At 35.2% G+C, this 24,651-nt stretch overlaps 1 protein-coding gene across 10 annotated transcripts in view; it reads left to right on the forward strand.

The window, feature by feature from the left end:
- DGKB (diacylglycerol kinase beta) overlaps positions 1–24,651 on the forward strand; it is a 382,225-nt gene that overhangs the window by 135,224 nt on the left and 222,350 nt on the right. For all 10 annotated transcript variants that reach the window (XM_040076701.2, XM_040076658.2, XM_040076666.2 and 7 more), the window contains 6 exons: positions 532–606; positions 1,094–1,213; positions 10,726–10,843; positions 13,567–13,655; positions 13,736–13,852; positions 17,938–18,036. In XM_040076701.2, the coding sequence (XP_039932635.1) occupies positions 532–606; positions 1,094–1,213; positions 10,726–10,843; positions 13,567–13,655; positions 13,736–13,852; positions 17,938–18,036 (618 nt within the window). The remainder of the gene's footprint in view (positions 1–531; positions 607–1,093; positions 1,214–10,725; positions 10,844–13,566; positions 13,656–13,735; positions 13,853–17,937; positions 18,037–24,651) is intronic.

Raw genomic sequence — 24,651 nt, forward strand, 5'->3', positions numbered from 1 at the left:
GTATATTTACAAAGCAAAATTGTATATATAGATATAGAAAAGCCCTAGTGATATGTGATTAAGGGAAATTGCAGTACCCTAGTGGTAAGAACATAAATCTGTAGTAGTTTACAGAAACCACTTTATGCCTTGTTTCTGATAAAAGTTGTGATTTATGCAATTACTGTAAAAAAACCAATTTGTTAGCGTGATAGAATTTAAAGATCATTACATGATCTTATCACACACAGGGTGGAAATCAGGTCATGAAAACATGGGTGTTTGAAAGATAACTAGGAAGGAAGAATCTGTGACTATTTTCAGTTACTTGGTTGTGGGGCTGTATTTCACCTCCCTGAATGCTTTGTAGTCCATGCAGCATGTTTTGCTAGTAAGCAGGTTCACTTGAGAATATACCTTCCAGTGTAAGATATATTTCATCAGGGATGTTGATAAAATAGTGTCACTGAAGGCAATATGGTTGAATTACTAGCTGCTTGCAATAGAATTTTTCTTTATAACCTTACATCATAATTTTTCGTTCATCTCTAGGAGCTGGAAAATATCATTGCTCAAATGATGCATGTTGCAGAATACCTTGAATGGGATATTACTGAATTAAGTCCAGTAAGTATGCATTTATCACAATTTTTTAATGTTGCTAGAGACAGCTGTCATAATTCTGTGATATTTCATATCTATGTGGCATTCCATAGATGAATAAGGTGGAAATAAGGATAGCCTGTATTCCACTAGGCTACTGTGAATTAGCACTTTTACCAGTATTTCGATATTTAAATCTGATCTATGAAATGTTCAATACATGTAATATTAACTTCTGTAACGTAACTGGTTTGTCTCTGAAAATTTCTTAAGAATGAGTGCGCAAAGGACGCAAGTTGGTTTGGGAGCTTTACATGTTAATAAAATGTAAGAGTATGACACTTCATTTTTTGAACTGTTCATACTCATTTGACTACAGATACCATGCAAGTAATACTTTTCTTATTTTTTGTATGAGAGAATTGGAGATCTGCACATGTCCTAACAAGTTGCTGTATTAGAATCTAGAAATAGTAAATTAAAACTTACAAGATTTTTCATTAAACTGTAGATTCTTCATGAAATGATGGAAGAAATTGACTATGATCATGATGGCACTGTTTCCCTAGAAGAGTGGATCCAAGGAGGAATGACAACAATCCCACTCTTGGTCCTTCTTGGGTTGGAAAGTGTAAGTATTAAATAGTAGCATGAAGTTTATGCTTGGATGCTGACTGTGGCCTTCAGGTTAGTTTTTCTGGGTCCTGTATAAAGAATGACTCTGCTTTACCCCTCTTTTCTATGGCTGAATGATGTGCAAAGAACGAAGTGTGTCTTCAATGTCACAGCTACGGTGACAAATTTGAAGCACCACCTAATAAGCTGGCTCTGGAGCTGGAAGCTGTAAAAACCTGAATAATTGTCCCTGCTAATAACATGTTAATTCTAAGCTGCAATATTATCTGTTAAGTGTGTTTTATTGCCCATGTGTGTGTTAGAGCTGGCTTGGAGTAGTGTCTAAGCTTCTCAGCATGGTACTGGGTTGTGTGGCCTAATTGTACTGTCAAAGAACAATCTCAGTTGGAAAGAACTTCTGGGGATCTTCTGTTCCAGTCCCTAATTAAAGGAAGCACCACAGATTGAGTTATCCAGGGCCCTGTTAAGCCTGGGTAATTCAAGTGAGGTGGATTCTACCAATTCTGTGGGCAAACTTTCCCTGTGTTAATTTTTCTCAAGGGAAAGAGTTTTTGTTCATATGTGCAGATGGAATTTCTTCTGCAGCAATTATTGCTGGCTCTTGTCCTGTCATGATACATCCCTGTGAAGATCTTCTATCTCCGTAACGACATTAGTAAAATATAATAAGAAGCAATCTGAAGCAATACACCAATGGATAGAGTATTGTGAAAAATGAGCTTATGCCCTCTACATTTACAACCTTACATTAAAGGTAATACAGGTGTAATATGATCAATTTTGTACCAGTTCAACACAGCTGTTTTAAGATTGGCATGTCGTCAGTGCCACCTGCTGTCCTATATTTGAGCTAATTTTGAATTCAGCTATTGAAGCATGGGTTTCAAATGCTTTTCTGCTATTAGAAAGAAAGCCTTTTAATCTCTTTTTAATCTCTTTCCTTAAGTAATTTTCACATATTGAAAATAATTGATAATATTTATTTTTCCCCATTTAGTGCAATCTAGACTGCTGTAGTTGCTCTGTGCTATTTTATTTGCACAAAGAATGCTCAGATTGATACTTTGTGCAGGGAAATATGAAACAAACAAGTTGATTGAACTGAAGATAAATAAGTCTTGAAAAATCTAATTAATTAAATTGCAAGTTAGATCTCTGAATTGAAGGTAACTTTCAATGTATCTGGATTCCTGTAGTACTAATTCCCTAATTCTATATGTGAGACGGAGTAAGAAAAATGTTGAATTACTCTCATCAAACAACAGATCTTTTTTAGGCTGAATTCCATTATTTCCACAGAATTATTCTAAACAAAGGCCAGCAAATGCTCTCAAGCAAGCAATATAGCAGGCAACTGATTTTCAGTACAGATTTTTCTTTTATGACAGATAGTTTAGGTGTTCTGGGAGTATTCTTCATTCTTTCTAAATTTGAAACTCCTAAAATCATGGCACAAATTAATGCAGATCATTCTGTAGAGTTTATTTTCATATTAAAGCAAAAGCTGTTAGAAAGAAGCTATCTTATCAAACATTTTATCATTTTGAGTATTTTTACAAGCTATTAGATATTTATCTTGCTTCTCATAGCTTTACTAAGAAAATCATGAAAAGACATAAATAGTGATCAAAATTCTACAGCCTGTTATCAGCTTGGGTCAGTGTTTCTGTCATCAAGAGTATTCCTAGTATTATGTAACAGACATAAATGTACAGTTGTGGAAAAAATATTATAATTGCATGCAAAATATCTTTATTATCAATAAGCACAGTTTGTGTAAAGTCCATTACCTATATATGAGCTGATTTGCTAGTAATTTGCTAATGACTCACTAGGACAAGATATTGCCCTTTAAAAGGCCTCCTATTTTTCTTTTTATGTTTAAATCTGGTTAATTTTTTAAACTGTCACATAATATGTAGAGAAAAGCAAAAAATTTAAAATTTTCATTAAACTGGCAAAAATATGCTACTTCCATTTGTACATAATCCAAATAAAATCCTATTTTAGGACATTGAAAAGTGAAATCAATAAAGATAAAACCCTAATGCTTTTCTGTTATTTAGTGTAAACTAATAGCATGATTTTGATGGTTTTGCAGCATCTAATGTATTATCCAAGCTCTTCATTCCAGTGCATCAATCCCATTAGTGGAATGCTCTTATTTTTTTTTTGCCTGCCATTGTTAGATTTTGCAAACCTAACTTCCCAGGACTCTGCTTTCTGGGTATCTTATCTCTCTCCTTTTTACGGTAATGAAGAGTAGGATAAAAATCTTTTGGACTCACTAATAAAATAATAAATGCTAGTATCTTGAGGTTTTTCTCAAGCTGATTTGTATGTGAAAATAATGAATATAACTTACTGCCCTCTGCCCCCCCTGCCCACCCCCCAAAACCCCAAAGCAAAACCACAAAAAACCCCAAACAAAACCCGCAAAGAACCCACCAACCAAACTCTTCTGTCACCTTCTTTTAAGTGTTGGTTCTGTACTGAACTCAGCATTTACAAAATTTTAAATGCAAGAGATCAAGTTCAGAGCTTGTCTAGTATGATAGTGACCAAGAATTGTCACTACAGTTTATTTAAAGAAATTATGATACGAGTGAAATATTTGTTTTGGGTTGGGGTCCATTAACACTGTAATGTACTTAACTGTTGTATAGAGCTTGTATGAAGGATAGAAGATCTTCAGCTGGTCTAATTTGACATGGTAATATCAGTGAAGCTATGATAATTTATTTCAGCTGCAGATTTGTCACAGTACTTTCAGAATTCAGCTACACTGTTTGTAGTTAATCCTTAGTTTCCTGTAATAACTACCTAGAAAGGTCAGATATGTAAAAGTTCTATATTACATTTAAAGCCTTTCAATCAGTATTTTATTGCATTTTATTGCATTTAATTTTATTGCATAAAATTTCAATCATTTTACTGCATACATACATTATTACTGTATTAGATGGTTTAGTCAGAATAATTTAAAAAGAAGGAGCATTTAAGTGAAGTATGCAACTATATTGTTTAAAAATAGAAGAATGAACAAGTCAGTGTTTATGAACAGTGGGGTTTGAGATCGCCTAACCACTCACAGATTGTGGCCTTTGCCCTCTGACCTCATCAGTAATCCTCTTCTGAGAGAGACAAGAGTGGTAAGCTGTAAGCTACAAGCGTTTGCCTGATGCCTATTACCAAGTCCAAGAAGAAACAAGGAAATCTGCCTGATTTCCCTTTTGCTCTCTCCCTCTCTCTCTCTCTCTCTCCCTCTCTCTCTCTCTGCTTCCCCCCTGCTTTCTTCCTAGACTTGCATGATTTCTCGAAATTTATTTGAGATAACTAAACTAATTTAAAAGTTGCTGGTGAAGTTTAGAGTCATGAAGATAATAGGACAAAGAGCATAAAAAAGTCTAATTTCCCTAGGAAATCAACCTTAATACCCAGTTTGTTTTATTTTGCTGGGCTTTATGTTCTCCTTCCTCCTAAGATTTAATTTTGGAGTTGTTGTGAAGGTATACTTTAGAAATACAGAGTTCTATCTCTGAGAATGTTCCAGGATAGAAATGGCATTTAATTTTTTGGTGCTTTTGAAGGCAGTTGATGTTCTAAACAATCAATTTGCATACAAGATTAGGATTTCAAGTAAGAACTTAATTAGGTGGGTTTTTTTCTGTAGGGGTTCTGAGATAGATACATGTACACTTTTGTTTTAGAATAAAAGACCTTAGAATTGTATACATGTATAACCCATTTGTAATTGAGTGACTACCCTTTTTCCAACTAGCAGTGTCTAAATACATTCTATATGGCATCTACTGAAACCTTTATTAAGACAATGTAATTCTTACTCTGAAGTTTAGTTGTTCCAATTCCATGGATTTTTTTTTCCCTGAGAAATTCTCTCATGTAAAGTGAGACTTCTCGTGAAGAAAATGTTAACTATGTAGAAATTGGTGTTTATGTGGCTTAATTTTTAGTAATAAATGTATGAGGTGTGTTTTTGCTGAGTCTCACACTTCAGTCTGGAGTTTTCACAGTCCTTCAAACTTCCCAAATTTATTTTTACATCTTAAGGCAATAGTTAGTTTCGCAGCCAAACACAAATTGGACAGAGACAACCCTACGTTCTCCTGATTCTTTTGGGAAGTGGTCTATTGCACATTAGTGACCACTAGGCTATTTTTTCTACTTCTCCACGGTAGAAACCTTTGAAGTTTCTGACCCTTTTTTTTTTTTCTTTTTTTTGCTTCTGCATTAGTTTAAATAGATTAACATTGAAGAGAAGATGGAGAGTTAACTCACTGACTCTCCTAGCATCACCTAAAATTTCTTTCGTAATCTGTGCACAAAAGGCTTCTTAATGATGGGTTTTGTCAGCCATAAGCATTGTACTTTGCTCTTTGGTACGTGTTGTACAATATTATTCCACTATGATTTGACGGAAGCACTCGATTTCTCTTTTAAAGTAATCATATCACAGGTATTTGGTCTCTTTTCCTGTAACAAATGACTCTGTCAGCGACTGCACAAAAAGGAAGTCTAAACTGCAAGTTCGTAAGTGCTTGTGTTTGAAGAAGTCCTGTATTTTAGGGAAGTGTTTAATTCCCTCTCCTGTGGCCACTAGATGTCACGGTTGCACTGTACCTGGTACTGTACAGTCGCTGAATAGCTGCCCGAAGCTGAGAGAGAAGTTTGAAACCGGTAAATGCTTCATAAAATCATCAGTAATTTGAAAAAAAAAAAAAAAAAAGGAAAATAGGCAGTTCTTTTAAATCACTAATTGTAACTTTCAACCCAGTTAACCTTTTGAATCAAGGTAAATTTTGCTGGAACAAATATTTGTGTTGAATTGAGACATTCAATTAAATCATAAGGATATACTCATATAATTTTACTTTGGATCCTCAAGCAGCAAATACTATGCAATTGCACTCAAGTAATTAAAAAAGCAGCTTTCAACCTCTTATGATTAAATGTGGGATGGAATGTTTTGGTGGGAGTCCACACTTGGGAATAGTGCTCCTTGTTTTTGTGTATATTGCATTATTGTTGCCTTGCTTATTTGAGCTGTATGTTAAAATGGAACCAAACTAGGGGCTTGCAGACACGTGCGAGCCCGGAGTGGGATCTCTTATACCATCAGTAATCCCTTCATGCCCAAGCTTGGAATGACTGCTCAAAACCTGGGCGGTTTCATAGAGTTCTGTTCCTTTTGTTCAGCGAGGAAGAAGGGCAGTCAGGCCTTTTATTGTCCTGAGTGACGTTTCTGTAGAAGTCCTTTCTGAAGTGAGTTCTGTGGCAGGCCCGAGTTCCGGTGCACCGTAGGCTATTTCCATACTCGCAGAGAGCAAACTCGATCCCCCCGAGCTGCGGGTCGCTCCCTTCGTGCCGGCTGGTTCCCGGCCGGCGGCGGGTTCCCGAAGGGAGGGAGCGGGAGCGGTGTTGCCGGTCCGGCCCGGCGGCGGGGCCCGCAGAGGGCGCGGTGGCCCTGCCGAGGGAGGCTGCGGCGGCCGAGCTGCTCCGTGCCCGGGCTGCCGCTGCCCTGCGGGAGCGACGCGAATGCCTTTCCCTGCTACAGTCCCGCTTCTCCTGTTGTCTCCAGGTTGAAAAAAGCCCGCGAAAAGTCAGGAGTAACTAACCCCTTCTGTGTATAAGGCGTAAAATAAATGGTGTTTCATGCGGGTGTGCAGATTTACCATTATTTATAATTTAATTTCTGCAGCGTCGAAGTCTCTGCAGATGACAGATGGTTACGGATTTTGGACAGGGAAACTCCATAACGTGGCTATTTATGAAGCTTTTTAAAACCGTTTAATTTTCCCTCTTGTGCTCCCTTTTCCATTTCTGGATGAGTGTGTGGATGAAGGCTGTGGAAGATTGTTGTTCTGTTCTGACCTCTCAAACACACACACACGCGTACACGCACACATGGAATATCTCAGAAATTAGAAGTGAGAAGCCCTTCCAAATCGTATGTCTCTTGAGCCAGATTACTCCCTCTCCACTTGACCAAGAAAAGACTTAAAACCCTTTCTTCCCAAAGCAAATTGAACAAAACAAAACATCATAAGAATTCTTTGCTGAGAGCCAACTAGAGGAGTATAGAATGTAACTATATTTGTTTTAAACTATGTTTGCTGCATAGTTTAATGGAAACTCTTCTCACCTTCCCACTGACTGAACAATACCTAAAAATCAGTAATAATAAATTACTTGTCTTGAACAAGTCAAGTAAATATTTTTAAAATAAATGGAATCAAAATAATCAGTGAAAGAATAACAGCTACACCATAACATCCTTCTCACTTGTATGCTTGTTGCTAGCTCTTCCCATACAAAAAAGGGAATACTCTGGTATTTTTGACACTCTGAGGCTATTTTAAGAGGGCATGCTTGCTGGGATCAAAATTTATCTGTGATTTCATTACCTTTTTTAAGTCTCAAAAGCTTGAAGATCTCTTTGTCTGCCTTACATACAAATATCGAAAAAGCTGACATAAGTTAATATTAAACCAGGTTAGGGATGTGTAGCTAAAGTCTGTGATAGCATAAAATTTTCCACTAGTTCTAAGCCTGGCTCTTTTATGGTTGACTTGCTTTTTAAGGTCAGGTAGTTTAGGCAATCAAATCCACAGTAGCAGGGTCAGGACCATGAGTTAAGAGAACCGTTGTTAACAAAATAAATGTTACTGTCGTCATTATGTTTTAAAGTCTGGGTATGACATATGGAGACTTGATTTTCAGTGATGTGTATAATGAAGTGAGGAAGAGATTTTTACTGTACCTGCCCTGGTTTGAGATCTTCTTAATGTCTATTTGTTTTTAAACTCTTTCTCAGGATATGGAAGCAAAATGAGTTAATGTCAGTAAATGCAGTGATGTGTCAGAATTGTTGGATTTTATTCATACTTAAAGACTTGCATTGAGATGGCTTTGTTTCATATTATATCTTTTTTTTTCCTCTTGGCAGTGTTTTAGAAAGTTATGTGCATGCATAATCATATGCAGCACTTTATTGCTTATTTTTGGCAGTGCACAAGAGCAAAAATTTAATTTGCTCCTTTCCAAAAGTGCATTGTGTTTATGTAATGGATTTGCATCAGTTGCAGTCTGTAACACAGCTAACTGTTTTAATTGGCAGAACACCCACATCAAGACTTGTTTGTTTTTCTGATAAGGAAAATGCCAGCTAAGTTAGACCATATGTTCTGTTCAAATAAGAAGCAACATATTCACAGATAATGGTCATTCTTTAAAAATAAAATGAAAATGAAAAAGTAATACAAAATTAATGTAGAAGAGGGGCAAGTTTATGCATAAGTTTGAATTTCTGTTAATTTTCATAAGAAACAAGTATTTTGCTAAGGAAGGCTGGTCAGCTCACATTTTCAGTGCTTGTGGTTTATGGGGCTGTATGTGTTGATGACCGGAGTGACATTAAAATTGAAGTGTACCTTGTTTGCTGTTTTTAGTCAGAAGGATTTACATGGTCTTTGTGGTTTAATGAGTAATTGCCTACTTTCAGAAAGCTTGAAATTCACATACTATATTGCAGTTTAACAATACATCAAAAATGTGTGGAATGTGGTAGTAAGATGGGAAGAAAAATAGAAGTTAGAGAGGTCTGTTTAATGGAATACATCCTCTTCAGCTGCCAGTCATGAAGGAGCTTGACAGGCTTCTAGTGCTTCACAGCTGCAGAATCTATTTCTGCTTCTTCAGGGGAAATTGGAAAACTTCCACACTCTTTGCCAGCCTGAGAATCCCACATTAGGCATCTGCTGTGCTTTTGCTGCAGAAAGGGGACCCTGACATTGCCCAGCTGTCAGAGATGGCATTTGAACTCCTGCTGGTAATATTGGGGGAGCTATTACTTATGCTCTGATCTTGATATCTTACTAGAGGGGGAAAAAATACTAATGGACTTCCATTTTTTTTTTCTTTCTTGGTAACTTGTGCAAAATATTCAAAGTTGTGTCCTGGCTTAGACCCAGCTTTGAGCCAAACATTCTTAATTACTTGGAGTGCTGATTTTGTTTCAGGATTTTTCTTTTTGCCCACAAGGGTGACAAAGTCTTCATTGTATTTGACTTGTATTAACTTCTAACTGCTAGAATAGAGCAGTTATGATTTTTTAAGGACATAACTCATGCAGTATGTGCTAATATAGTACAAAACTAAATTTTTATTAAAATTTATGCTCAACAACATACACTGAATATTCGCATCAGTGCAAACCATCATATTATTGAAAATCTAGTCAGGAATATTGTGTATGTGTGATGACAAGCAATAGTAGTTTGATGTGAGAAATCAGAAACTGGATAAGAACCAGCTGTTGATGTGGTTTCTGAGAAACAGAGATTGGTGTGACTTCCTTTAGCTATATGGTAATTGTTTTTGGCAATAACATGACCAAGAAGACTATAGAGATTCAACAACACACAAGGAAGCGGCTGATGGACGTTTACTGGTTGTGTTCCATTGGATGTTATATTTGGTAAAAGAAATTTATTTTTTTTTTTTAAATCTAATGATACTACATTATGTTAATCTAGTTTTTTTAGAATCAAAACCTCAGATGATTTCAGAAAGGAAAAAGCCTGACGGCCAGTATTGCCAAGAAGCCAGGAATTTAGAGAATTAATTTAATATCTGTGCCAACTGCACATCATTTTCTAAACCTTCAAAAAACAGAGAGGTCTCAGAATTATTCCATTAAGAAGGAAGAAAAGAATCATTGAATAGAAAGCTTAGTTTCATAAAAATAAATTATTTGATAATATTTTAGAGTTTCACTTAAATTACAGCGGGCCCGTAAGTAGTAAGTGCCAGTGAGTTGATCAGTTTCTTCATGAAAGATTTGAGTATACTGCAACAGCTGACTGAAGAATTTGGCCTTAAATGTAAGGAATTCCATTTTTGGAGAAGAGGTCTGAAATGTAAATCTCACCCTTAAATAGATGGGTAGATAATGGATAGATAATTGGCAGTATAGATGAACTTCATTTAAAGCTGGGAATAGTTACTCTGGTGTGGTTAGTTTCCCTGTTTCACATATGTTGATATATGTAACTAATTCTGACAGTCATAATATCTTTGTGTTTTTAGAAAGCACTTTCTACTGTTTGTTTTGGGGAGTTTTACCTTCTGACCTGCAGCACCACTGCTTTTAGTATCATTCTAGAAAAAAAAAAAAAAATAATGCTAGTTGTAGTTTCATATCAGTCTAGATACATTGATATCATTGTGTTGCAGTAGTAACAGCAGCCTGATGGCTTTTTCTGAGTTGTTTTCAAAGCACATGAATGTCCATGAGCTTCTGAAGAATTTTTTTATTGTAACATTGCCTGTGTATTTAGAATGATTATGCCGTGATCTGGTGCAGAGTCTTAAATGAAGTAACAGCTTGTCTTTTATGTTCTTGAGTCAATCTCCAATTTTTATTGGCACATATATTTCACTGTTTATTTTATTAAGTGAAATCTGTTTCTCTTATGTCCTGTGCAGAATGTGAAAGATGATGGGCAGCATGTATGGAGATTGAAACACTTCAACAAGCCTGCCTACTGTAATCTTTGTTTGAACATGCTGATTGGAGTAGGCAAGCAAGGTCTCTGCTGTTCTTGTGAGTATAAGCATTTCAGTGTCCATTTGCCTACATGTCTGTTCCTAGAAATGTTGTTCTTGCTGGATAATAAAGAACTAGTAGCTTCCTTTTACAAAACCATTGCCACCACAGTAGTGTCTCCCCCTTCTCTTCTCTGCTTGAGTGCCCATGGTTTTTTAAAAAATTTTTCAGGATATTTGGCTTTAAAATGTGTTGTTTGAGGGAGTTTTCTGCTTTTGAAGGGTTATCACTGTTAGTTCCCTTTGGAATCTATCGCTCTTTTTTTCCTTTACTGCTATTGCTTTTTTCTATTAGTGAGTATCAGGCCTAAGTTTTAACTTTATACTTCTGTTGCTCCTCTTTTGCTTTTAATACTTGTACAATAGGTGTCAACTTGACAAATATCTAAGTCCCATGTTTTTTGATTCAAATTTTGCACAGAATTGTGATTTTGTTAATTGCGAAGATGAAAATCTCAGTTTCCCAGAAATCAAGTTTCTGTAACAGTTCTAAAGTTTTGTATAGTTACTTGTTTTATGGTCACCTCAATCCACATGTTAACTGATAATAGATTTTAAGACAAGGAACACAGAAAAGCTACTGCATCTACTTTGACCTTCATTAGGCTATTAGATTCACTTACTGTCTTTCAATTCCTTGAGCTGTATCTATGCATTTCCTTATAATCTGTTAGTCCGTGTTTGACCACTTAACATGTCTCTTGAGAAACCAAGGCTTGCTGAAAGACACCTTGTCTTCATTTGAAAGTTTCCAGAAATGGATGATCCATATCTTTCTTTTGTGATATGTTCCAATGACTAATTTTTTTTTTTTTTAAGACCTATTTTCTGATTTGATTATGTCTTGTAGATGGTTCTAATGATTGATTGATGTTATGTTCTAAGATTATTGTGATCTTTACTACACAACTGTATTCTTCTCATGGTGATACCAAGTCACCTCTCATTTTTATTTTTGGTAAAATAATCGGATTCTTTGTGTAAACAACTTTCACTGTTTTTGGTATGAAAGATAGCCCCTCGCAGCTGACGAGGATCTTTCTGCCTGTACGGTTCTATGGATTTAATTTGAGATTAGTCTGAATGAATAAGGGTTTTGATTTGACCATTTCTCTCCTCTGGGGCCCACAAACCTCTCTAAAATATAATTCAGATGTAAATCCTTGTATGTATTTTCACATCATATAATTTCATTCACCCATACTATGAAATGGGAAAGATACATTTAATAAAATTCAAACAAATAGAAATTACATAACTTGAGATTAATAAATGCTGATGACAGTAACTGGAATATATACATAAAATAATGATTTGACTATTAGATCCTGAAATGTTACATTCTTTAATATTATTTTTTGTCAAGCTGATATTGTGAAGAAATAAGACCCTTATATGTTGGAAAGAGAGCTCTACTGAGCAAATCCCTTGCAATGTAGATCACCTTCAGTAGTTATCAGAAATGGGTAAACTGTCCCAAAAAGACCAGCCTTGCAAGATCTGTAATTTTCTTCTGCGGCCGTATGTCTTTTGAGAATGTATTTATTATTGTTCTTGGCATTTATTTCGTGAGAACAATGATCTCAGAGTATCTGGAGAACATGCTCCTTTCAATAACTTCATGAAGCAAGAGGCATGAGTCTACTTGCAAAACTATTCCACTATTCCCTTATTTAACTAAGCTTTTTCTCCAGTATCTTTTCAAAGCATTGCTATAGATTTCATTATTTGCATTTTAGATTGTGTGGGAGGAAAAAAAAAAAAGGAGGGGAACCACAGGGGTCCTCACCATCCCTCCATGGTCCAATCAACAATGTTACTCCCTGCAGTTCGTCTGATTAATGGCTGCGCCTCCCACTGGGTTTGTGTAATAGGTGCAAGCAAGGTGTTTAGAAGTACTTTGTGCTTAATTGCTCTCGAGGTCAAAAGCCTGAGACATATACCATGCAGAGAGAAATTCATTCTCAGTTTTTAGTAGCTGACTCTATTCAAGGCAGGCATAAGCTGTAGCATTATTTCCTCATCTTGGCACAGTTGTATCATTGAAGTCTGGAGAGCTTTGCATTGTACCCTGCATTGTATGTTTTCCAAATGCAGCTACCGTGGTCTTTACAGACCTGGTCAGCAATAGCAGTTACCTAAAACGTGTTGGAGGCCTTAGGGGAAAAAAAAAGAAGGCTTCTCAGGAGTTTGTATTTTGTAAAACAAGAGTCAAAGTTATGGTGATTATATTGAATGCATGAAAACAATTGCTATTCAGAAATGGACTAATCAGCCATTTCTGATTTCTAAATCAATGGTAGGAACAACGTAAATTCATTGGCTTTTATTTTTGCAATTGCCAGCTGCTCTCATGCCTATAATTCATAAAATATAAGTTTCTTCCTATGAGCAAATGACACAAACCATTTGGCAGTCACCGGTTTGTCTTTAATATTTTTGTCATTTTGGAATTATTGTAAAAAAATTTAGTAATTTTTTTATTTAATTAGCATTTCCTGTTATGCAATGATAGTGCATTCTTGGATTTCTTACTTGCATAATATTACCTGTTCTGGTTGGCCTTTTGTATTCCATGGAAAAAGCAGTCTAGTTTGAGTTTTTGTTGACTGCTTGGATTGATTATTTAGAGATGACATGCCGGTAATATTATTTGTTTCATAGAAATGTAGTGAGAAACACCATTGCCTCAGCATCTAATAATGTGTGTCTTTTTTTCAGTTTGCAAGTATACAGTCCATGAACGCTGTGTCTCCAGAGCTCCCGCATCTTGCATCAAAACATATGTGAAGTCTAAAAAGAATACTGATGTAAGTTGGGAGTAGCATTAACTTTGCCATGTACCTGTTAATTTAGTAACTCTGTGTATATCCACATTTTTCTTTTGCAGGTAATGCACCATTTTTGGGTAGAAGGAAACTGTCCAACAAAATGTGATAAATGTCACAAAACTATAAAGTGTTACCAAGGCTTGACTGGACTTCACTGTGTTTGGTGTCAGATTACAGTGAGTATACTATGGTAAAACCTTTCACAAAGGTTTGAGAGATAAAAATTGTTGAATATAGCCTTTCTGTAGCCTTATATTCTGGAATGTCTCATTCAGTTTAGTCATCAGCAATGACTAGTGTGTGTTTAAGGAATGGTGTATGCAGAGTATTCTTAGGAATTCGTAATTGTGGTAAGCAAATATGTTTATTTCACGTAACGAAATGCTTATTTCAATGTCATGAAGCAAAGTGCTTCATGGCAATATCCACATGAAAATAATGTGTGCCACTAAAGAGCAGAATTCACAATCTGCACTACAGAAAGATTATGAAAGAGTTTTCAGTACCAGGAAAAATCAAGGTCACTGTGACACTAGGTATAACTGGTGATGTACTGACAGGCAAATGAATTTGAGGATATCTGGTAGGATACAGTGATTCCAAGTGTCTGAGAATAATAGCTCAGACAAGTTGATAATATACTAATCTGTGCACCAAGTCAAATATATACAACTTTTGTGCCCTCCTTATTCAGCAGGAACCAGTAACTGGAACTAATGACATTCAGGGAACACTGCCCTTATAAGTGGGATCTTCATGCTAGAAGGAGCAATGCCAGTATTTCTGTTTCTAGACAGGGCAGGATTTAAATCTAAATGGAGAGAGATTTCAGCCTTCTTCATGTGTATTTGCTGGTTTTGCTGATATCATTATTATTATTGTTACGGAACAGCAGTTGTTTGTCCAATGCTTTAAATAATAATATGAGACTGAGGCATTGGTGAATGTTTCTTTTAAACATACAAGTTTGGATGTTTTAGGACATATTTTCTTAACACAAGAATGCAAAATATGAAACATCATCAAAGAAGATAGATCCAGGATGCTTTCAGTGATAAGCTGTTATGATTACATAAAAACCAATATTTTAGAAGAAAGCAAATATGTAGTCCAGATTGCTGTCAAAATTTGGATAATTTATGTAAGGAGTAAAACACCCCATCCAAAATGTTTTGCATGTAGATAATTAAACTTAGGCAATGGCTATATGTGTTTAGCAAAAATAAGGGTGTTCTGCTGTAGATACAGAAGTGTTTACACTTATGCAATATGTGTATATCATTCAAGAAATGCATATTTTGTAACATATATTGACTTTAAGGTTGAAGGAAGTTGCAAATTCTGTCTTTCCTCAGTAGAAATTATTTCCCCATTAGTTCATGTGGATCTGGACCAGATTTGAAATTGTACATTACAATTCAGAGGATTTTCATTAAGAACTGCTATTCACTGAATATTGAGTACTGAGGAATTATTTATCATTTAAATCACTCTAAAGAAAAATGCTAAATTCTTGTGAAAATATCATGGGTGCTTGTGTGCTTATTTAAATGCCTTAATAACTGTCAAGGTTCCAATTAAAAATGGATATGTGTTTTTTGACGGCTGAAATTGAAAATGTTGACTCTAAGGTTTACAATATTTCAATTTATTTCCATCAGTAATTTGAAGGGGTTTTATTAAAGTAATTTTGTATTTTCAAATATATTTAATATTATTTATTTTTATAGATTCAGATGTGAATTAGACACAGGCAAAGAATATTTTTAAATACTGCAAATTTGCTGTTCACTTGCAATTTTTTTCATTTGTTATATTCTATTGCAATAACTTCATTTTCTGATAGTAACACCTTTATTACAGAAAAAAAAAAAGTGTTTTAAATGTTTAATCTGTTTAACAGATGCATAATTTTTTGAATGGATATTCTGAGGTTATATAATTATCATCCCATCCTTCATGTGTTTTTCAACTCCTTGTACTGCACATTTACAGCTTATAATCGAAGGGGATGCTCTTTATTACAGAAGTAATTCTGAGCCTCTTTCATGCATTTTAAATGTATCTGTCCTTACAACTTAGTAGGGTCACTTCTGATGTTAAGTAACTGACTTAAGTCCCAAAACTTAGAGGTATTTCTCACTAAGGAGACTTGTTATCCTGACTTCTCAGCCAAATCCATAATCCCTCTTCCATATAATTTGTAGCTCTCCATCACGGTCATATAAATTTTTTCCCCCCTCATCTTCTCTCCAGCAAATACACTTTTTCCTCTGCAGGTTTGTGAGTGAGGTCATATTCTGCAAGAGATATGTTTAGGATAAGGGAGTTTCGGGGAAATGTATTTAAAACCTGCTAAAATAGAGGGGGTTTTTGAGAGGCATAGATATTATTTTATTTCTTTGTGTCAAAGTGTTATTTCATTAAAGCTACATTTTTTCTACCTTTTCTGTTATTTGCTATGTGCCAATTCTGTTGTCAGAGATCAGCAGAGACTAATAAGAAGATTAAGCTATATTTTCATAGATAAGTTTGCATGCCACTGAGTAGCAAAGCTGCTAATTACCACTGAATGTGTGAAGATACTTTTATTTGATGTAGCATGGCCTGGTGTGCATTAATTATGGTACAAGTAGCCTTACCACTGAGGCAGAGAATTAGCATGACAAACGATTTCGATTACAGGGCTACCAAAATACCCTCACAATAAGGCTTTAATACTCAGAGTAAATCAAAACTCTAGACTTTTTTTTCTGTTGCTAAGTGACTGCCTTAAAAGGTAACTTTGCAGTATAAATTAATATGGACAAGGCAAATATTAGGTGCCATTCAGTTCAAAATTCAGAAATGTCACGTCCAAATTAACTGTACCCAATAATTTTATGAAGACAATATTACCAGTAAAGTTTATACTCATCAGCAATTGGTACAATTTTATTGTAATTTTGATAGAGTTCATATGAGTTGAACCATTTAAGGGAAAATTAATCAGTCATTGAAAACGTGATTTACAGGCGCAGCATTGAACTACAGGTTTTGTGGCAGCTTTTGAACGTGTTGAACTAACGCTGTATGCTACCTCTTGTACTAGATAAATCACTTGTTAATAAGATTTTTACCTCACAAGTCCTGATATTTATTATCCTGATTATTTTTTCTTTACTGTAAATATACATATCTTTTCAAAAATGTCCATCTCTGTGGGAAATGGATGCTATCGGAATAACTTAATGCATTTTATTGAATCTATACAGAGATAAAAATGCAAAATAATTTAGGTTGGAAAAGACTTTTATGATCATCGAGACCAGAAAAATAAACTTTCATAAACTTTTACAACATTAAGTTTATTTTATTCTGACTGTCTCTAATGATATTGCGAAGTACACCAATTAAATGTGAAAGCTTTGCATGATCCAAGAACACAACTGTGCCTTTGTACTGTGTGGCTGAATATTTAGAGTCATTTGAATTGAGTTAAATTCTAAATTATGAACAAGAACTCTTGATTGCTAATGCAAAATATTTAATCATTTATTATTACTTGTTACCGTTTTATGTTCCTGTTATATGCACATTTATCTATTCAGCCTCTGTAACAGAATGGAAGTCAGCCAACACTCTTCCTGTCAGCAGACCTGAGGGTATTCTTTTCATGTTTTCAGAGTAGAACTATTGTGATTGCTTTCAAGAAAACTGGATGAATTCTAAGCATAAATTAGAAAAAGGAGAGTAATTCCAGTTCTCAGCAGTTCTCCAGCTCTCAATGGAAGCCTGAAAACTGATTAAATCAGACTAAAATTTACCCAATGAAGCTTAATGTGGGATATTCCTGTGTTCTTCTCTTATATTTGAATCTGTAGTGGCTATCAGTTTCAGGAAGGATGCAGAGTTGCAGCAATAGTGCCAAAAGCTGCCTTGAATTACTCACTAGTAGTGGAACAGAAGTTCCTGGCTCAGTGCAAGAACCCTCTTCTGATATGAAGCTTTTGATCACTAGTAACAGTATGCTGATGTTACTGTACTACTGCTGTGCAATTTCCAAACTGGAAAATACTTTAATCCATCATTCTTCACTTCAATATGTATCTGTTAGTTTTGTCCATTCTGGGGGGCTTTCCACTGCAGTTTGTTTTGTTTTCCTTCCAGCACTTTAGTCATAATTAGGTTAATAAAACTCATCCTGTTCTAGGATGCCCATTTTCTTATGCTGTAATGGCAAAATGTGTAAGTTAAATCTTCATTTTCTATCTTCATGTAGTTGCATAACAAGTGTGCTTCACATCTGAAACCTGAATGTGACTGTGGACCTTTGAAGGACCATATTTTACCACCTACATCAATCTGCCCAGTAGTATTGGTGAGTTGTCTGTATGTTAATTTCAGATGTAATCCTCTCTCATATGCAGCATTAAAATGCTGCTGGGACTGACTGACAGGTATTTGCTAAATTCACAGGACTATGTGAACCTTAAACACGATGTGAAATCCTGGCTGATGGGTTTATAGGCATAAGTGTGTTTTACTCTCTGCATATTGCATTTTCCTTCATGTGAGAATGAACTTTCTGTAAGGGTATATTATAACTGAAGCTGACTCAGATTTTTTCACTTATTCAGACTGTACTTACCAGAAACTGTATAGGCAGAACACTGCTACATTTTACATCTTTTATAGATCCAACTTCCCAGAATAATGAAGTTATTCTTATGGGCAGTTTTTGCTTGGGATGCATATTGTATATCTGCAATGCTGAGGTCTCTGATCTAAGCCGGAGGTTACCTAGAATGATGACACTGGTCTTGCAGCAAGCTATGCATCAACATTATGGTATATTTTATTCTGCAGTCGTGGACAGACAGTAAATTTCTCTGTCCACAAAAACAATAACTCAATTCAATGAAAATAAAAATGCATGCTATGTGTAGGTTGTATAGAAAAGAGCTGACCATTTTATCATTAAAAAAAAGCTTGAGAATTAACTTATGTATTCACATATTAAATTGGATATTTTATGCTGATGAAAGTCATAGCATCATCATATTCGTAAGAGAACAGATGAGTGTTCTGCTTTAAATGTATTTCATAGTAAGTGTAAGAAATGCTTGAACTTCAGAAAGTGTAATTTATTGAGAGGAGGCAAAAAAAGAAGAAAATATACATGCTAATCTTAAACCAGTTGCTGATCATTAGGAATAATATTCATGTCTATTGTCAATTACTTGTTTTCTAATTAGTCCTTTTGGCTGTTTGTTTATAAATCTGTTAAGGTACAGATGTTACACTTTGGCCCTCTATGTGTGTAAAGTGGGATTATTCCATTGCTCTTAATGAAACAATTCAATGGAAACCTGTCGCAGTGTCCAGAAATCGCGCTGACCCGCGTGACCACAGGCTAGCTCAGTCTCACTGCGGCAACGTGGTAAGGTCGGAGCGGCGGACAAAGCGCGCCGCTTCCTCCCTGTGGGAACTTGGATCCCACCCTCAGCGACGGGCACGTAGATGATGTAAGCGACCTCGGCAGCTAATGAAAGGCGGACTCTTCCGAGTAGGATGTAACATAGGTTTATTGAGGCAGAGGGAGCGCGGGGCTCTGCACGCTGCACCTTCTGCCCAGGAGAGACCCTGAGGCCAGGCGTGCGACAGTTTTTAAGGGGGGGTGGAAACGGGGTTGGCGACAACCGGTCAGCCAGTCACAGGAATTGGGGGGTTAACCAGGGGTGTGAACCATAGAACTGGGGACCAACCACGAAATGATGGGAGGGGGTCTCCTGGGCCCCAGCCGATCACTCGGCACCCCTCCCAGAGTTTTCTAGGAGCCAGGGAAGGGTCTCTGAGTGACAGATAGGGCGACCACAAGGAGAGGGGGGGGGGATTGACAGCGACAGGTGCAGGGAAGGAATGAATGACAGAAAATGTCTGGTCATACAGTAGACTAAACAACCTAACTTATAAGGGAAAACCAATGCAGAACACAGGGGTATACAGTGGACTCAACCATTATAAAAATAACTTAAAAATCTTACAAAAATAACTTAATAACTTAATAAAAACAATTCTCACACCACCACAGAAACCTGCCTTTAATACTTATGAAATATTTTAAAGATTTTTTAGATCATAAAAGTGGCTTTGTAGTTTGTCTCTATGGTATTTTGCTATTATCTGGACAAGTTCTGATTAATAGTTAAAAAAATATTATTTTAAGTTTTATATTTTTCTGTATTACCTTATATAATTTTCAGGATTCGAGGTCATACTTTAAAAGTTTGCATCTGGAAATTATGATTCTGTTATTGGGCTATTGTTTTCATTTTAATGTTATTCATCATTTGCCATTGATATGAACAGAATGAATTCTCAGCATGAAATTTTATCTTCAGTTATACTGGCATAACTACGTTTTCTTTTCAGGAGAGGAAGAGGAATAGAGGAATTAGGATTTTTATTGGAGTTTAGTTAAGTTTTTTAGAGGATATGTAGAACCACTCTAGAGTCAAATCACCCTTGAATAGAATTGTTTTGTCTCCAAATTTTCAAAGCATAAGCAGAAGTAAATATGTTTTCCTGTTTTGGAATCATGTTACTAACAGTGCAGCACAAGACATGTATTTCAGCACAATTTATATTGTTAGGAATGGAAAGTATATTTTACCATGGTTTAATGGGGACTTGATAATTTTGTAGTGTATTTGTTCATCTAGTAGTTTCTTCCAAAAATGCATGAAAATCCTGAGTTTGATTATGTTACAAATACTACCTCACTGACCTAGCTAATAGTAACTTTTTCTAAAAGTGATTGGTTATAGTCTACATATAATTTGCATTAGTAATTTTTAATTAGCATCTCCCATTTCCTGGTTTGGGGATTCCTTTTGAGAAAGAGAATATACTTCAGTATATGCGAGACCAGCATTCTCAATAATGATAGCAAAACCAGTGAATATATTGTTGTGAAAACTGTCTAACCATGCAATAGGAAGTGTGTCTGTTAATAAAAATTGCATGTTCAGACATACGTATCTGACAGTGGATGGATCCTTCACCCAAGTCACACATTTAGCCTCAGTGATCAGCTGGGCATTAATATTCTTGCAATGCTGTGTATATGTGGAAGGGAAATAAAAGCAGATAACCATAATGTTTACTGTACCAGGCATATCCTTGAGTATTTTGAGGTGTCAGAGAAAAATATATTTTCTTCTCCTGTAGAATATAGGGAAAATAACAAGATGAAAAATCTTATATCTTTGGTCTCCTAAAAATGTTGGCCCTCTCTTCTGCCTGGAACTTTGTAAGCCCAGATTTCTTCCAGAAAACTGCACTATTCATCTCAGAACAAGATGCCTTCTCCTAAATTTTCCTTTAGGAATGCAGGGTAAATCCATTGTCATCTATTCTCCTTTGCAGAACTAGGGACATTCACTTTTTTGGCTTTTTCATCCAGCATTTCTCATGTGTCATTTCTTCAATTCTTGTGAGGTCCAGCCTCAACAATTTCTGCACAGTTAACGGACTTTTTCGTACCTTGCATTTCACACCACCATGTATTATACCAGTGCTACCAAAATGATCTCTCTGCTCAAGTGACTCTAATGACTGGAGGGAGAACCAAAATGCCTCATCATGTGGAAGTTAGATGGCTGGTTTAAGTTAAATAAGGGTCCTCCCATCTCCAAAATGGCACAAAATAGAGCTTGTCAAATGTTAAATATGATAAGCTACATTGTCAGTTGAAAAAAACCAATGGGGAAACTCACGTAGTTGATACTATGTATGTCATAAAAAATCACATATCTGTCTAGATTCAATGTCTTATAAAGATTTTTCATATCTTACTGCATCAATTTGAAAATGTTTTAAAATGTTTTAGTAGAATGTAGTCTGTCAACTTTAGTCCTTTTTACTTTTCTGTTTACCCTATATAAGACTTGTTGTATGGTGAAGTTTTTTTGTTCAAGTTAAATGAGTTTTGTTATAAACTGTGTGCAGATCTCAAGTGATAGTCTTTTAATAGATGTCAGATACACTTTAATGTTACTCTCTTTTATTTCAGTAACATTTTAATTAATTCATACTGATTGAATAAATGTACATTGAGACTTGTTTCCTAATGAGGGCACATTTAGAGGAAAGGTTTTGCATCATTCTGATATCCTGTGGGTAATTATATTCTAATTATATGGTGGGGGGGGGAAAGTCTATAACTCAGTGCTGATATTGTTCATTGGACCCAATTAATTACATGCACATAATGAAAGTTCATGATAAGGTTGACTGGCAGTGAGTTTAAAAATCTTTAACTCAATTGAATCCTAGCCTACCAGGAGTACAGAATTAGATCATAACCAGGTTTAAAACTGGGTATTGGAATGAGATGAGTGAGTAGTAAAAGAAAACAAGATTGGTCTCTGCTTATGAGACAATTTCCCTCACCCTGTCCCTTTATAAGGCAGAAAGGGAAAAATGCTAGGATACATTTTGTCTTCATTTCATGCCTTTGCCCCATTTACTGCTAAACATATAAGATGTCCTAATTTTTATTTATGTCTGGTGAAAAGTAATTAGATTTTCAATTTCCCACCGAAATAGATACAGCCCTGGGTAGTGACAAACCAACCAATGAAAGTTTGCTATTTAATAAATAATAATGTGTATTTATTTTATAGCACATTAAATTTTATATGTGAGTTTTACAATGATTTTTCTTTTCACTTAATTTCTAGCATTATTTTTGAAAATCATGATTAAAACTGTTAATTGTGGAATAAAAATAAAACTGAGGAATAAATTGTAAAATATAAGGTATACTGCTTACATTGTGAGCATTACTCTATGGCAATTATCACTACCCCCATAGTAACCAGTTTATTTCAAAGGTGGAAGCTCTAGTATAATATTGAAGGTAAGAAAATAAAACAAAAATATTAAAACTTGGTCCATGTCTTTTTGCTTTGATATCCAAGTTCATTGTTTTGCATTCTGTGAAAAACGGATCATTATGATAAAAAGTTTGAAACAATTTGCATTTTGTTTCTTTTCTCTTGTAAATGAATTTGATTTTTGTTTTGGGTAGTAAAGAGGTTATAATGTTTTAGGATGAAGACATCTAAGCATAAATATAACTTATGTAAATATGGAATATATATACAGAGATAAATCGATATATATGAAATATGTAGGATTTTTATACATCATAGTGTACATCTGTTTATATACACTAATATAAAATACCATCATAAGTCAAATTCACTGGACCTCTTATTTTAAAATATAGATGGCTATATTGTTTGGAAGAGGAAACATATATATCTGATTCCTATGGCACTTTATGGTACAAAACCATAAATGTTCAAAAACCTTTTGTTTATGACTAGTTCTATTTAGGCAGGTAGAACAATATACTCATCAGACTACAGATAGGAAATATGCCTTATTCAACTGAGCAATACGCATTATGATCTATAGCTTCAAACTTTTGGGAAAATAAAGCAGGTGTATTGATAATCAGGCAAAAAGTAATACAGAATTAAAGTCAAAAATACTGTTTAAGAATTTTCTTTCAGTATTTAGACTAGATAGAATAGCTATTGACTATGTTATAATTGCAACATAGTTCAATATATATTTTTTCCATGTCTGGTAAAATGCTTTACTAATACTATTTTCCTGTGAGGTATGTAGACATTATTCACATAGGAAAGCAGAGATGTAGAGAGAAAGGGAATTAGAAGTGCCTGGTTGAAGAATGAGCTTTCTTAATCCCCTTTCCAGTTATTAATCCTAAAATGATTCTTCTGTTTTTATAACAGTAGAGATCAGTTTTAGCTCAGTTAAATCCAAGCTCTGGAGCACAGAAAGTCAGTGCAGTGTGTAAGCATTTTATGAGCAACTCAATCCTTTGAAGCTGAGTACTAGCCTTATCATGAGTTTCTGAACAAAGATACTATAAAAAAAGTTATTTGAATATATATGCTTGGGGGAGAGAGTTGAATTTAGATCTGGTCGTTGAATATTAAATAATGACATAGCAACTGAAAGAGATTTTAAAAACAAAACAAACCATTTTTTTCCTTTTCAGTTTTGTTTCATATTGCAGCTTCAGTTGTCTGAGAATCTAAATCAGACATGAAATATAATGGTGTCCTTATCTACACTAAGAGCTTTTTCATTTCTTTGAAGTCAGAAGGAAATTAATAATTGCCCTGGAGGAAAATGTATCTTCCTAACTAATTAGCTGTTCGACAAACACAGTTCAATGTTAAAATAATAAGATGCTGATAAACTGAAATGGCAGCCATTCAATCATTTTAAGTTATATCTAGTTGCCTGCCCACAGATCATCGCTACTGTCTGTTTCTAAGTTTATTCCTTACATCCTCTCCCACTGGAGTTCAATGTGATTTTATTTTCAAAATTCTTTTCAAACACTTTTCTCTTTCTTGGACAGTGTATATAATCAGTTGCTATAGCCCGAGTTGGAGTTGCAAATCCAGTTGAAAGTCTTGGACCATATATTGATGGACATATTGAATGGGTACAAGATGTCTACAGAAGATTGAATAAACCAAGGCTGACATGCCAAATGAGAAGGACTTGGTTGTGATTTGATGTGTAATTCTTTATCTTTTTATTTAGACAAACTAAAAAAGGAGCACAAAGTATATTTATAAAGTTATCACTTAGTGATTCCTCATTCAGAAGAAGGAACAGTCAGCAGTTTTAGAAGTTATTCTTAAACACATATTCTCCATTCCAGCCTTGTCTTGTTGCATGTATTTTGGCTACCAGTATTATGGGTGACAAAATGCTTCCTTCTCAATGGTGTAATGTGATTTTTCCCCCTTTTTTTTTTTTTCCTTTGCTGCAAATGCTTTTCTCAAGACAGCTCTCGAATTAATTAGAGGCCTTAACTTTCCTTTAGAGTATGGGGATGTGCAGCTCACTGGATGGTATTTTTGCTGAGAATTGGTTA

This window comes from Hirundo rustica, chromosome 1 (assembly GCF_015227805.2).
Source record: "Hirundo rustica isolate bHirRus1 chromosome 1, bHirRus1.pri.v3, whole genome shotgun sequence".
Lineage (NCBI taxonomy): Eukaryota > Metazoa > Chordata > Aves > Passeriformes > Hirundinidae > Hirundo > Hirundo rustica.